Source organism: Ipomoea nil, unplaced genomic scaffold (assembly GCF_001879475.1).
Source record: "Ipomoea nil cultivar Tokyo-kokei standard unplaced genomic scaffold, Asagao_1.1 scaffold1043, whole genome shotgun sequence".
Taxonomy (NCBI): Eukaryota; Viridiplantae; Streptophyta; class Magnoliopsida; order Solanales; family Convolvulaceae; genus Ipomoea; species Ipomoea nil.
The window spans coordinates 9086300-9102624 of record NW_017617471.1 but is presented as its reverse complement, the minus strand read 5'-3'; the positions used below and the strand labels follow the sequence as shown (position 1 = coordinate 9102624).

At 36.4% G+C, this 16325-nt stretch overlaps 2 protein-coding genes across 3 annotated transcripts; both read left to right on the top strand.

Moving 5' to 3' along the window:
- The first annotated feature begins 2917 nt into the window (after nt 1–2917).
- LOC109181233 lies at nt 2918–7179 on the top strand. Its single transcript, XM_019330986.1, has 5 exons — nt 2918–3099; nt 3186–4111; nt 4207–5427; nt 5519–6871; nt 7016–7179. The coding sequence occupies exons 1-5, from the start codon at nt 2918–2920 to the stop codon at nt 7177–7179; spliced, it is 3846 nt and encodes a 1281-aa protein (XP_019186531.1).
- A 1199-nt stretch (nt 7180–8378) lies between these two features.
- On the top strand, nt 8379–13951 carry LOC109182180 (uncharacterized protein At1g04910-like). Of its 2 annotated transcripts, XM_019332273.1 has the most exons (10): nt 8379–8775; nt 8928–8978; nt 9092–9182; nt 9383–9459; nt 10086–10174; nt 10322–10505; nt 11334–11515; nt 11948–12050; nt 12594–12925; nt 13006–13951. In XM_019332273.1, exons 1-10 carry the CDS (start codon nt 8608–8610, stop codon nt 13445–13447), a joined length of 1719 nt encoding a protein of 572 aa, XP_019187818.1. In that variant the 5' UTR covers nt 8379–8607; the 3' UTR covers nt 13448–13951. The 2 variants fall into 2 exon arrangements, with proteins under 2 accessions (XP_019187818.1, XP_019187819.1); XM_019332274.1 differs by lacking the exon at nt 8928–8978.
- The last annotated feature ends 2374 nt before the right edge of the window (nt 13952–16325 follow it).

Below are 16325 nucleotides of genomic sequence, written 5' to 3'. Positions count from 1 at the left end.
CCAAAAAAAGTTCAGAAATACAGTTTAGTAGGGAAAAACAAGTAGTAAGAATATCAATCAGCTAATATATTAATGGCACATTACATTAACTATCTGATCAAAACCTTTTAGTATTCCAAAAGCAATTATAATTGACATTTTCCAAGGTTGTCTGCAAATATTAATGGACTAAGTTGCAGCTATATATTTAACAACCACATATTATAAACCTCTGTTAAAACCACATCTACAGAAATCCCTAACTTGGCAATTCATCTCCCCTAGAATACATGAGGAAACTTACATCTTCAACCACCATTGGTTCGAAGCGCAAGCATCCAAGCAACAACCAAGGTAAATCTAAGCACTCTTTTTGCAGTTATACTATTCTGTCTTAGTTTATACAAAAACTATACGATTTTTGTAAACAATACTACAGATATTAAAAACGATTAAGGAAGCTGAAAAGAATTAGGTTTAGAAATCAAAACCCACTTTTTCTTCATCCCAACATTCACCTGACAAATATTATAGTATCTTTTAAAATAAATATGCAAACAACAAATTCAAAGAAAAAATACACACACAAAAATACAGGTTAAAACTTCGAATCCCCCAAGATAGATAGATACTTTGTTTAAAATCCATTTTTTTCTCAGATTACAGATGCATGCGATTAACAATGAAGGATTTCATCATATCTACACTTTAATGGGACTTAGTAGTTAAACAAAGCCTCAACAGTTAGGTTTCACGGTATCTACTCTAATTGTGCATAATTGTTTCATAGAAATGGAATTAACTGAGCGATATTGTAGATAACTTATCGGAATAGGAAATTCATCTAAGAATTTGTAGTAGTTTGCGCATGGTCTTCGGGTAGAATTTCTGGAGATGTTGTTCAAACAACTCCAGAGTGAAGAACATGAGCAATGGGAGTGCATCTACGCAATGAGAGACAGAGAGAGTAGTGATGTTGGTGGAAATGCGGGTGCTTAGAACCGGTAGTGCGGTAGTGGTGTCCGTATGTTTGTATTAATATTATTATTATTAATCTGAATATTATTATTATTATTATTATTATTAATATTAATATTAATTAGGCAGTATAGTTAACACTGCCCAGAAATTGTGGATTTTCTAATTGTTATTATTAATATTATAAATTATAAATATTATTAGGTTTTTTAATATTAGTGCAATTTTTATAATAGTATGTTATTATATTAATTTGTTATTATTGCGATTTGTGTCCATCAAATGTTTATAAACTCTAGACATTTAAAGTAAATCCATCCTTTACAAACTATCATTTAAGGAGTAAATTCGGAATCTGTATGAATCAAAAAAATTGTGATACCAAATATACAATATATAATTATATCATTGTTTTTTTTTTTTACAGAGAATGATAATCGAGGGGTCAGTGATGAATCGTACATGTCGTCCGTTGAATTCGGCAACAATACACACAATCGTACACCCCTACGTGGTGTTTTCCAAAGTTCGTTAAGTACGCCTTTAAGTATTGTGACAAATGGTAAGAGTGTTCTATACGATTGTGCAAGATTATAATTAATTGTTGCTAACATGTTTTTAATGTGAAATTGACAGCTTCAAGCGCAATTCGGACAACAATTCGTAATTCCCCTTTGCAAGATTCGGGTAGCAGAACACCATTAAGCAACATATCCAATAGTACGAACCTAAACACACATTTTTGATGTACCATATTTTAAAAAATGTGATAATTAACATTCTAACAAGTGTTATGTACGACTCTTATATAATTAAAGGAAATTCCGCAAGGTTTGACCATGAGCGTGAAAGAGCACCTATTACCCGGCGCCACAATCATTCATTCGACTTAAATAAAACCCCACACTCAGAACTAGGTATAAAAATAGTATCCAATGATACCTTTTTTTGGAATTTAGGACCCTGGTGTCATTTACATGTTCTAATGATTAATAATAATCGATGTTGTTAGAATGCACAGTTTCATCTCCGTTACGTATGATCATACATAATACACCACCGCAAGAAATGAGTTGCAGGATGCCATTTAGCAACATATCAACTGGTATGAAGTTCAACAAATATATTGTAATAAGATTAGTAATGAATTATATATATATATATATATATATATATATATATATATATATATATATATATATATATACAAATTTAATACTTATTAACATATCTTTTTTATTATAGCAACTTGCGGTCAAGTCCATGTTGTCGCCGGCAATCCACTTACATCTAATCGTCAAAATTTGGGTTTCGACTTAAATATATCACCAGAGTCGCAGATAGGTATAAATATATATTCATATTATTTAATATTATATATGTAGTTGTCACGCAGTTAACATGCTTATATAAATATTTAATCAATGTAATTATAATGGGATACTTTTCTTTTAGGGATGTACAGTAATTGTTGCCTTTCAAGTGACAACAATATAAGACCAGTGCCGGTTGAGCCGGATATTGAAACCATTCCGCATTACCGGAATTTGTTGACAGATTTCCAAAACGTTGTTGAACCCTTACATGACAATAGTCCCTCAATTACTGGTGAGTTCATATGAAATGTGTTACAATAAAAGGGTATTAAACATGTACTACACTAAAATACAGTATCATGGTAACTAATATTTTTTTTTTAGATTATTATTTTGATCTTGGTGATCCAGAGTATCTTTGCGAGCATTGTAATTCATTGTTTTGGTACAATGAACGGTCTAGCATATCAAAGTCACGTGAAAGTCCAAAATACTCAGCGTGTTGCGTCAATGGGAAAATAAAGTTGCCATTTATGACAAAGCCTCCTCAAAAGCTATATGACTTATTCTTTAGGCCACATGACAAAAACAATTGTTTTTTAGAGAATATAAGGTCATATAACAGTATGTTTTGCTTTACGTCGATGGGTGGGAAAATTGACAGAACTATTAACAACGGAACATCGCCGCCTATATTCCGTATAAATGGTCAAAATTTTCATCGGATTGGAAGCTTATTACCTTCAGATGGCATTCAACCGAAGTTTGCCCAATTATACATTCACGATACAGAGAATGAGATAGAAAATCGATTAAACTCTCTGAGGTATACTCTTTTGTTGTACTGCAATTTCTTTTCCAAATAGTCGGTTAATTCAGAGAATCTTATATTATATATTCATCTTTGTTTAGGGCCGAAAACAATGGTTCTGCATTGCATAGTGAGGTAGTAAATGACATTAAACAAGTGCTTGATGAACACAATGTGTTGGTTAAGTCATTCCGAATGGCCAAGTCGTTTCTGGAGTCTAATCCTCAAACGCAAATTAGAATGAGATTAATAGGGAAGAGGACTAAAGATGCCAGGACTTATGCGTTACCGACTACTTCCGAGGTTGCTGCACTGATTGTTGGGGATATAGACCCGTACATGGGTCAACGGGATATTGTTGTCGAGTGTAGGTCTGGAGCGCTTAAACGAATAAATGAATTAAACCCGGCATATTTACCATTGCAATACCCAATCTTATTTCCATATGGGGAGGATGGTTTTCGAGAAGATATACATTTTGCAACACTTGGTACAAAACAAGATTTTGCCAGAAAGAGTGTTTCACAAAGAGAGTACTTCGCGTTCCGTATCCACGAAAGATCAAATGAGGTCTCAACAATAATGTATGCTAAAAGGTTATTCCAACAATTCTTGGTTGATGCATATACTATGGTCGAGTCTTCGAGGTTGCTCTATATTAGGTCAAATCAAAAAGCTTTGAGGTGTGAGGCGTACAAAGGGCTGTCTGATGCGCTTACGCGCGGTGAAGTTCAACCCAGCTCGACAGGGAAAAGAATAATATTACCATCAAGTTTCACCGGAGGAGCAAGATACATGATACAGAACTATCAAGACGCCATGGCAATTTGCAGATTCATAGGTTATCCAAATCTTTTTATTACATTTACATGTAATCCTAAATGGCCCGAGATACAACGATTCGTGGAGAAAAGAAACTTGAAAGCGGAAGATCGTCCCGACATTGTCTGCCGTGTTTTCAAACTTAAGCTAGACTGTTTAATCAAAGAAATAAAAAATGGGAAACTATTTGGTCGTGTAAAGGCAGGTGCGTCTTTCAATTGCATATAATTGGCAGTTTTAAAAATAATAGATATTATTATATGAAGGTTATATCTTACAATATTTTTGCCTTTATGACAGTAATATACACGATTGAATTTCAAAAGCGTGGTCTGCCGCATGCGCATATATTATTGTTCCTTCAAGCGACCACCGACTTTGCCGATCCGGCTTTTATGGACACGATCATTTCAGCCGAGATTCCCGACAAGCATTCAGACATTGAGTATTACCAAGCTGTCGAAGAATTCATGTTGCACGGCCCATGCGGTGTTGCAAGAATTAAATCCCCGTGCATGGCAAATGGGAAGTGTTCAAAGCATTTTCCAAAAAGATACATTGATGCATCACATTTTGACCAAGATGGTTACCCGTTGTACCGAAGAAGGGATGATAAGAAGACAATAAAAAAGAATGGAATAGAGTTGGATAATAGATATGTTGTACCACATAATAGGTACTTGCTTTTGAAATACAAAGCTCACATTAATGTAGAGTGGTGTAACCAATCTCGGTCAATCAAGTATCTCTTCAAGTACGTCAACAAGGGCAATGACCGTGTAACTGCTGAGTTCTATAAGACTTCGATGGACGAAGCGGGTAATGAGATTGTGGATGAGATAAACATGTACTATGATTGCAGATATGTATCTGCATGCGAAGCAGCTTGGCGATTGTTTAGTTTTGAAATACAGTATAGGACACCCCCTGTTGAGCGATTAAGCTTCCACTTACCTGATTGTCAATCAGTTGTTTTCCAAGACGATGATAGCATTGATAATGTACTAAATAGAGAAACAGTTGGTCAAAGTATGTTTAATGGTTGGTTTTTAGCGAATCAGACTTTCAAAGAAGCGTGTTTGTTGACTTACATTGAGATGCCTACCAAATTTGTGTGGAAAAAAGACATCCGTGAATGGCATCCAAGAAAGTCAAATAGATCCTCAATTGGTAGAATATTCTATGTACCTCCAGCTTCAGGCGAAATTTATTATTTGAGATGTCTATTGAACATAGTACGTGGTCCAAAAAGTTTCAAAGATATCAGGACAGTTAACGGTGTTGAGTACTCGACGTTTAGAGATGCGTGTTATGCGCATGGACTGCTAGATGACGATAAGGAGTATGTTGATGCTATAAATGAGGCAAGCTATTGGTCAACTGCACACTCATTGAGGAAGCTATTTGTTGTTTTACTAACATCATCCTCAATTATTAGACCCGAAAATGTTTGGAATCAAGTTTGGGAACATCTTTGTGAAGATGCTCAGCACCAGCAAAGAAGATTATTAAAACAACAAGGTCAGTTTTCTTATGTTTCTTTACAATATACTATTCCGGAAGTTTATTAAGTTAACAAATTATAACAATTTTGGTCTTGGTATTGTAACAGATTTGGTTTTAACAGTAGAGGAGAAAAAGAACTTTGGATTATTGGAATTGGAACACCTTTTGGGTCAACAGAACAAATCCTTAAATGATTTTCCTCCGATGCCCACACCAAGTACCGATAATACAAGGTTGTTTCATAATCGACTGGTGTTTGAAGAACTGAATTACAATTCAGAACAATTGAAGGCAGATTCTGAAATGATGTTTTCCAAACTAACAGAAGAACAAAGGCTCATTTTCAATACTGTTACGCAAGATATTGAAAGCAATAAAGGTGGATTATTTTTTGTATATGGATATGGTGGTACCGGAAAGACTTTTTTATGGAGAGCATTGCCTGCTTCAATTCGTTCCAAAGGACAGATCGTTTTAAATGTCGCATCAAGTGGCATAGCTTCTTTGTTGTTACCAGGTGGCCGAACAGCTCACTCTAGATTTGCAATACCTATTTCAATAAATGAGGACTCTACGTGTAACATTAAACAGGGTGGCGACTTGGCTGAATTGTTGATAAAAACGAGTTTGATAATTTGGGACGAAGCTCCAATGATGCACAAACATTGCTTTGAAGCGTTAGATCGAACCATGCGAGATTTACTGCGTTTTGCTGACAGTAACAGTGAGATGAAGACGTTTGGTGGTAAAACCGTGGTACTGGGTGGAGATTTCCGGCAAATTCTCCCAGTTGTTCCAAAAGGTTCACGTCAAGACATTGTTTCATCCGCTATAAATGCATCGTATTTATGGGATAGTTGCAAAGTTTTTAGATTGACGAAAAACCTACGGCTAAGTTCGGCTAGCAGTTCTGGTAATAGGCAGTCATTGACAGAGTTCGCTAACTGGATTGCCAATATCGAAGATGGGAAGATTGGAGGCAGGAATGACGGGATGGCAGAAGTCCAAATACCTAACCACATGTTAGTATCCCCCGGGACCGACGACATTAAAGCAATTGTTGAAAGTACATTTCCAATGTTTGCATTTGGAAATGCTGACCCAGAGTATTTGATAGGTCGTGCTATACTTGCACCAACGCTGGACGTTGTCCATGCAGTTAATGAATATATGACTGAGCTGCATGATGCCGAAAGTAGGTTCTACTATAGTTCAGACGCAGTATGCAAAGCCGACGGTGATAATGGGATACTTGGAGATGTACACACCCCGGAATTCCTAAACAGCATCCGTGTGTCGGGTCTACCAAACCATACACTGAATTTGAAAATTGGATCACCAGTAATGCTAATGAGGAATATTGATCATTCTCTTGGGTTGTGCAATGGAACTCGGTTGATAATCACAAAGTTAGCAGACCATGTTATTGAAGGCGAGCTTCTAACTGGGCCCAACAAAGGTACGAAAGTGTTAATACCCCGAATGTCAATGTCACCCTCGGATCCCAGATTGCCGTTCAAGTTCCAACGAAGGCAATTCCCGTTGATGCTTTCATATGCAATGACAATAAACAAAAGTCAAGGCCAAACCTTGAAACATGTAGGGTTAATACTAAAGAAACCGGTTTTTGTACATGGTCAGTTGTACGTAGCTGCATCTCGTGTTAATAATCCAGACGGTTTGAAAATACTTATTGGAAAAGATTCAAGTGCAACTACTACATCAACCACTAATGTTGTATATCATGAAGTTTTCAATAATTTGTAATTTTGTAATATATTGTTTTTATATTGACAACATCTTTGAACTATTAGTAAGACACAATTTGATTACGTGTCGAAATTGTATTTCCCAATATATAACACAAATCTTAACATAAAACACGCACAACTAAAAATACTTAAATAACATCCCGTGCATCGCACGGGTCAAATACTAGTTTGCTTTATATACCTTTTCTCTTCCCAAACAATACTATCACCATAATAAAAAAATATTAGAAAATGAATTCACAAGGAAGGGTTAAATAGACAAAATATGATTGAGTTAAGAGTTTTTTGCATTTTTGGTCCCACGACTATAATGGTACTATCAGAATTGATTCACAACTTTCAGACCTTGCAATTTTAGTCCATGACTATTGTTTTTTTTTTTTTTTTTTTTTTTTTTTTTTTTGACAAAAATGGTCCTTCCGACCACTTTTCCGTCAAAATTTCACCGGACTAAAATTTCTTCATTTTTAAGAAGGCTAAAGTTGACATGTTTAAGAGGCTTGTATTACTGATTGTTTGCTGCCATATTTTGCAATAAAGAATTGTTTTTTTTATCTAGGAAGAATTGTTAAGGGAAATGTCAAATTTTTAGCCCTCTTAAAAATGAAGAAATTTTACTTCGGTGGAATTTTGACAGAAAAGTGGTCGGAAGGATCATTTTTGCCAAAAAAAAACAATAATCGTGGACTAAAATTGCAATGTCTGAAAGTCGTGGATCAATTCTGATAGTGCCACTATAGTCGTGGGACCAAAAGTGCAAAAAACTCATTGAGTTAATAAATATGATTGCCTTCTCCACTGGATAGGACGACCGGACTGGTCGCGTTCTCAAGTGGAGAAGGCGACCGGACTGGTCGTCCTCTCCAATGGAGAAGACGACTTGATCTGATCGGCTTCTCCACCGGAGAAGACAACCGAACGGTTGTCTTATCCGGTAGCTTTTTTTTAAAAAAATATTTGTTGTCGTCAAAATTTTTTGACCGATTATTTCAGGTGAAAAATTTATTATTATGTTTATTTAACTCAAAATAACAAATTGAAAGGACTAATTGTACCTTTTTAAAGTTGAAGGGTCTAATTACTCTTTTGTCGTTCAAAGATGTATTTGACCCTTTTCCAATGTATAAAAAAAAGAAAAATTTGACCGCTCCAACAAGGCAAAAAGGAGCCATAATCATTTCGTGGTAGCAGCGTTTGGAATACTTGAATCTGCGGAAAGAAAACAGTAACACATCCTTGTCGCCATCGTAAAACCTTCCCCGCTTCAACAGGAGAGAGGCGCCTTCTCTTTCTCTTTCTCTTTCTGGTAAAACCTTCCCCGCTTGAACAAATTCCTTCTCCTCTCTAAAATCTCTTCCCTCTTCATCAGGAGGAGAGGGGTTCAGAGAGGGGGGAAGCCAGTCTATACGCCACCCGTTTCCACATGGCGTTTCATCGGCGGCGCCACCAGTATACCACCCGTGTGCGCTTTCTAATTCCGGCTATCTCCGCCATCTCCGGCCTCATTCTCCTTTTCTTCTTCTTCCTCTTCTCGCTCGCCCCTCCTCTCACTGATAACCATCAACTCCAACTCCTCCGCCGCCATATCTCGGTAACTTACTCACCTTTCTCTCCCTCTACAGTGCACATCTGACAGCCCTGGCTAGTTGCGGCGTTTGTGTTTTTACGCGTGAAAATCCACAGGCATTATTGTATGTATGTATGGACGCAGAGTTATTGAGCTTATTCAACCTTGTGTTTCAGGTCAATGAGGGCGTTATTAATGAGATTGGAGTCCCGGTGTTTAATGTTCCGGTTAGGGTTTAATTTCAGCCTCGGCTTATGCTCTACTTTGCCTTTATCAAGTTGTTGCTTTGATTGGATCTGAGTTTTCTAAAATGTGATTGGTATTCATTTTTGGGATCTAGATAAGTGGAACAGTGCATGATCGGGATCTTTGGAGGTCAAAAAATGCCAAATTCTTCTATGGTTGTAGTAATTCCAGTACCAAATTTGCGAGTAAGCTTCATAAGACCTCCATACTCTGTTCTTTTGTATTCCTCACCCCCTAGATAATCAATTTCTTTCTTACATATTACCACATTAGTAGGATACTGCTTGTACATAAACTGAAATTGGTAACACTTAAGTTTCTTAATATGCATAGTCCTTTTGGTCATTTGGTGGTTCTGGGTCTTACATTTCTGACCAATCTGCAGAGGCTAAAGACATCACACATCCAAATCGATACTTGTTGATTGCAACCAGTGGGGGTCTTAACCAACAGAGGACGGGGGTAATTTTTGAACACATTTTTCACTGTTGGTTTAGGAATTTGATGTCAAATTAGTGAGACAAAACCTGTGATATGACTAGTTGTTCATAGTTATCTCGTTTAATTTCTTCATTGTCTTATTTACATACGTATTTAAGAATACTTGCTTTAAGGCACAATATCTGAGGGAAAGGTTTCTTGTTGAGGTTCTATAACCAGAAGGCTGAAAATCTGTTTTTGACAGTAATAACTCCCATTACCTATTTCTTGATAGTTTATGCAAGTCATTATGTTTGAACTTTCTTAGTTTCTTAGCCCTTGGGCCTTGGCTTTTAATTTCTCTCTTTTTACTTTTACGTGGAGAATCTCCAATTACTTTTACTGTTAGAAGGAAAATGTCTTAAAGCATTTGATGACTGGACCTTTACTGACATGTTCAAACCTGCACAATGATAGTGATTCTGTATTTGCTTAAAGTTGTGTTCTTGGATGCTGTCGTAAAAAAGATGATGCTACTAATTATTAGCTCTATTATTGGGCACTACTGTATTTAAGTTCTTGCTGTTAGTCTACTGTGTGGGTTCACAAAAGTATGCTTAGCGATTAAATATATATGGTGTGGATTTCTTTTGGGCTGCATATGGCAGATAACAGATGCAGTTGTTGCTGCTCGAATTTTGAATGCTACCCTTGTTGTTCCTACTTTGGACAAGAAATCCTTCTGGAAAGATTCTAGGCAAGTAATGGAGAATTCCTTTGTTTATGCTCACTGCCTTTCTTATACTAAGGTCTAGGGCTAGTGGTATGTTAATAAACTTAAAAGAGCTTATGACTATTACATGCAATTCTGAAACTTAACTAACATTAGTCCTTTGGTTTGCAGTGATTTCTCAGACATATTTGATGTCGATTGGTTTATATCACATCTTACAAAGGATGTTAAAATCATAAAAGAGCTCCCGCCTAGGAGAGGACAGATATGGGTTCCACATACTAGAAAGGTTCCCAGAAAGTGCAATGAAAAATGCTATTTAACTCGGCTGCTGCCTGAATATTCAAAAAAGCGTGTATGTCTTCTACTTATTTATGGTAGACATAAACATATTGAGAATAGCTCAGAAGCATCTTTCTGTACAAACTTGTTAAAAAGATTAAAAAAAAATGGTTTGCCTTATTGGTTAATAATTTATTCCTCAACTCTTTTTGTACATTTTTTTAGCAGTATATGTTTCTTAATTACATCTATATTCTTATTAGTTGTTTTTACATATATTGTCTGACAGTGGAATGCCTATGACAATTTACACATCTATTTGCCAGTAACAGCTGTTGTACCAAATTATCACATAATATTATGTGATTAAAGTGAATTCTTACTTACTGAACATGGAAGTACTACATTGTATTATTGTGCTGAAATAACTATAGATATGCAACTGTAGATCTGTACTCTCATGCTGAATTGCTGCAGTTTCTTTTGGATGGTGAAATAAGAATTTCCAGTGCATAATAAATACAGAAGTCGTGAATCCATTTTAAGAAACCAGGCTAGCCCCATAAGTTGAAATTTACCAACGTCTCACTGCCAATTGAATTTGCTGAATCTATACCTAGCTGTGATCTAGCCTTTGTTGACTAAGCATAAATGTAATCTAGATCTAAAAGGGACAGCAGCCCTGTTCTGGGACTTAATCTGAGAAATATACAGCAGATATCCATAGCCCGCAGTCAATTTGGAAAATAGTCCTTAACTTTGTCAATTGCTATGTAGCTGTCCTGCTTGTAGATAGAAAAGTGGATATTGCATATTTGCATTGATTTGTATGTAAGTGTTAGTAAGGTCTTGATTGAATCATTTTTATTCTAGGCCAGTATAACCTATGTGTTTTCTGCAGGTAGTTAGACTCACCAAGTTTGACTACAGACTTTCAAATAGGTTGCAGACCGAGTTGCAAAAGCTGAGATGCAGAGTTAATTATCATGCTTTGAAGTTTGCTGACCCTATACTTGAAATGGGTAAGGAATTGGTCCAGCGAATGAGGTTGAGGAGCAAGCATTATATTACGCTTCATCTAAGGTTAGTTGTCATTTGTCAATTTCTCTCTGGGCTTGAATATTCTATTTCTTTCACTTTTCCTTTTTTCTCATACTCTGTTCTTGACTACTTTTAGTTCTAGTTCTGGATTATAGAATCAAATCCAGTAATTCTGAACCAATTTTACTGCCTTCATAATTTCAACCATAATGAAGGTGCATATGAAACATGTTGAGGATAAGATCATAAGATTAAGGGCGCTTCATAAGTTTGTAATCTATTAGCACCATTACACAATAATTTGTCAGTTAAAGAGTTCTAAAGTTACTTTTAATTATTTAAACTGTACTTTTTGATTTCTTTGGGTACTGGGGATTGCTTGGCAGTAATAATGGCTGCAGTGTGATGTTGATTATCTAGTTCAGAAATATAGTCATTAGAAAGCTTACTGATATGAGTTAATTCATTTTACAGGTTTGAACCTGATATGCTTGCATTCTCAGGATGCTATTATGGAGGAGGGGAGAAGGAAAGAACAGAACTTGGGAAAATACGGAAGAGGTGGAAAACTCTACATGTAGGTCTAACTACCTATTTCTATATCCTGTTATGTATTTTGATACCAAAGTACCAAACACAAGTGTAACTTTAGTATGATTTTTTAAAATATCTTTTTTCACGCTAAGTGTTTGATTTTCTCTATGGTTCTTTTCCTGTTTTCTCCTTTTTTTCACTCAAGTCTCCACAATTATTGATCAGGACTAATGTGTTTATCAAGGATAAGAAACTATTTACTCCAAGGATGCACTATTTTCCCTCTGTTGTATAAGTATAGATAGTTTGCGTAATAAAGATGGCTGGGCTTCTTCTGGACAACCAGATGGTTGACATGACCCCTTATTTGTATTTGCTTTAGAAAATAATATTGAGAGTCAAATATGAATACAACATTTAAAGGTGTCTTAATGAGAGAAATACTATGTTGGCTTGGTGACCGCTTTTCATTGTTTTCACATTTCAAACAGAAATTTGATATCAATAGTGTCTATTCTAAATTATTATTATTATTATTAACTGCTTTCTGCTACTTAAAAGTTTCTAAACTCATTTCACTCTATAGAGTAGCAACCCAGATAGGATGAGGAGGCAAGGCAGATGCCCTCTAACTCCCGAAGAAGTGGGTTTGATGTTGAGAGCACTTGGATACGGCAGAGATGCTCATATCTATGTAGCGTCTGGTGAAGTATATGGAGGGGAGGAGACATTGGCACCTCTAAAGGCTCTCTTTCCAAACTTTCATTCAAAGGACACTATTGCCACAAAGGAAGAACTAGCACCATTTTCTCAATTTTCTTCTCGCATGGCTGCATTAGACTTCATAGTTTGTGATGAAAGTGATGTTTTTGTTACCAACAACAATGGAAACATGGCAAAGATATTAGCTGGGCGAAGGTTTGGTGTTGTTTTTATAATGTATATATTTCTAAAACAGTTATGGTATTGGCTAATTTGTATCTTTCTCTCGACTGCAGGAGATACTTTGGACATAAACCTACCATTCGACCAAATGCCAAGAAGTTATGGCGTCTGTTCTTAAACCGGAATAACATGACATGGGAAGAATTTGCATCTCGATTGCGCACATTTCAAAAAGGCTTTATGGGGGAACCTAAGGAGGTGAGGCCAGGCCGGGGTGAGTTTCATGAAAACCCTTCAACCTGCATATGTGAGGATTCTGGTGCCAAAGCAGAGGCGAATTCAGATCCTCAGAAAATTGGTAACGGAGATATTGCATCACAGAAAGAAACTGAAGATCATAATGCAGACAATGAACCAGAAATATCTGAACCTGAGGATGAAGAAGATGGCTTAGAAGGTGAAGAATTCTCTGAAGCTTTATTCAATGCAACAAGTTCAGATTATGACACATCAATATCTGAGGAGCCCGAGTTGGAAGAGATGCTTTCTGATTGATAAAAGGAGCAAAAAACCAATTTTTTAGAGGCTGAGCATTGTAAATAACAAATTTCTTCGAGGGAATGTGATATCGCGGTACCTTCTTCACACAATGAGCTGCAGTTTGGTCATCATCTCAACTCAGTCGATGGCAGAATAGAGAAATTTTGATTAAACGGAAATGAAGACAAAGTCTTGTATTAGCAATGAGATTGACAAGCCTGGGAGGAAGGTATATTTAGTTAAAGGGGGTCGGAGAATAGTGGGGTGGTGTATATGGCATATCATGTATAATACCAAGTAGAATCTCGTTTTGTTTTGTTTTATTTTTATTTTTATTTTTGGTTTTCTTATCCTAAATGACTGACTTGATTTGAAGGTAGGTTAAATTTTACAAGGTCAAATGTATACTGTGCTATATACAACATGCCATTTCTAGTAGACAAACTAGGCGACCTGCTATTAACATTACAGGTTCTCTTTTAAGGGTTAGACAATTAATTGCCTTTTGTTGCCTTAATATATTTTCCCCTCTTCCCATAACAACCATTTGGTTTGCCCAAAAATTGAAGTCTCATTCATCTTTGTCTCACTCAAATGTAAACCAAGCCTCCAATTTTTTCCGATGAGTTCATCCTCCACTATTTGGACAGCCCACTGACCACTGCTGTGTGTTTGTACTCTACTATACTCATTGGTCATGTGGACCAACCTAAACCCATGTAATGTATATTCAATTGTTATACCATGAATTATGGTTCATATTGCATTGTGAACCTTGGCCCAAAAATTATGTGCTTGCAGTTAACATATTTTGTACGTACAGTTAATAATTTTTGTACCCGTAAACAAATTAAAGGCATATAATATTGTAATTACAGACACATAAATTATTAAATGTAGGTATAAAATAGTAAAAAATGATCAAATAGGTCATCAAACTTTACCTAAAAATTCAATCAATTTAGTTCATCAATGCCCAATTACCTGTTAGTGACCTGTATACTAAGTCACTAAACTTTCGATAGTTGTCCGGCAATAAAATTCGACGACGGAGACCAAGGCGTCGCTGGAGAAGGCGTGGCCATCTCCGGCGATAGAAGATGGCGACCAAACTGGTCGCCATCTTCTAGGGATGGAGAAGGCGACTAGTTGGTCGCCTTCTATGTCCCTTGGAGATGGTGACTAACTAGTTGCCATCTCCGTTGACGGAGAAGACGACCATTTTGGTCGCTATTTCTGTCAACTGGAGATGGCGACCAAACTGGTTGCCTTCTCCGTTCCTGGGGAGATGGCGACCAATTTAGTTGCCATCTCTAGTCGTTGAAGATGACCACGCCTTCTCCGGCGACGTCTTGATCTCTATCATCGATTTTTATTGCTAGACCGTCATTGATAACATTATTATTTTTTAAAAACACACAAACAAGCATTTTGTATATGATGTTTCTCTAATTTTTCCCATGCATGCTATCTAGACTTCTATTTTTTATTGCATTATTTTTTATGTGACAAACTCTAAATTGATTAAATAAAATACGCAAGTTACAATTTATTATTATTATTATTATTATTATTATTATTGTTGTTGTTGTTGTTGTTGTTGTCGTCCTTCAACAACCAAAGATATATAATAATATTATTTTTTAAATACACACACATATATGGGTATGATCAAATGAGAACAAAGTCCTATAGGAAAAATGAGGACGGATCTTAATTGCCCATCAGGGTTCATCAATGGTTGACGGTTTTAGTAAAAAAAAAAATAAATGCAGGATTAATTTTATAATATTGAAAATTATTAAAAGCGTGATTCATTTTATAATTATTGCAAACTTGAAAATTTAGGAATAGTAAGATTCCGGCCTTTGATTACTCAAGATGGAAGGTGTGGATGTGTCTACACTTTATACATGGAAAGGTGTTATCACACACACACGCACGCGCGCGCACACACACATAAGAGATCACATGCGGATACTTTGTCCAGGTGAAAGATGGGGTTGAATGATAGTCTTTGATCTCGCTAAAAAAGACCGTCCAGACTGAACACAAATTAACAAAAGAACGCGGTGGCATGTGGTTTTCATTCTTAAGGTGCGTGGTTTCTGTGCTTAAGGTGCACTAGTTCTTCAGTTGAGAGCTTAAGCTACGTTTTTGTTGAAACTTAATGTGTGCCGGTCTAAAGCTTTTGGTGCGTGGTTTTACTTCTTAATGTGTGTGGTTTCCATTCTTAAGGTGCGTGATTTGTGTGCTTAAGGTGCGTCAGTTGTTGAAACTTAAGGTGCGTCGGTCTAAAGCTTTAGGTGTGTGGTTTCTGTACTTAAGGTGCGCCATTTTAAAACTTTAGGTACATGGTTTGTGTTCTTATAGTGCGTGATTTGTGTGCTTACGGAGCGTGGTTTGTGTACTTAAAGTGCGCTATTTTAATGCTTACGATTAAGGTGCGTGGTTTCCTTTTAGACGCGTGTTTTTTTTTTTTTTGAACCGTTGATCTAGATTTGATCAATGGCTTAGATTAAACCGCATGTTCACACCTGAGTAAATTTCCTCACCAGATCTCTCATATATATATATATATATATATATATATATATATATATATATATATATATATATATATATATATATATATATATATATCCTTTGTCGGACCTTGACTTACATTTGTTCGGTATTGGATCCCGTACTTGAGTAGAGCCCGATCCAAACATCGTTGATCGTGACTGTTCTCATACCCGACCTAAATCCGGACAGCGTGTAGTCCGATAGGCTGAGCGAAGGGTAGTAACGATCGACCTGCCCCGACTACTTAAGGTCGGGACGGACATCCGACCTGTCACACTCAGAGCCCAAGGCTTAGTTCCCTTGCTAGCCAAGCTTGCTGACGACA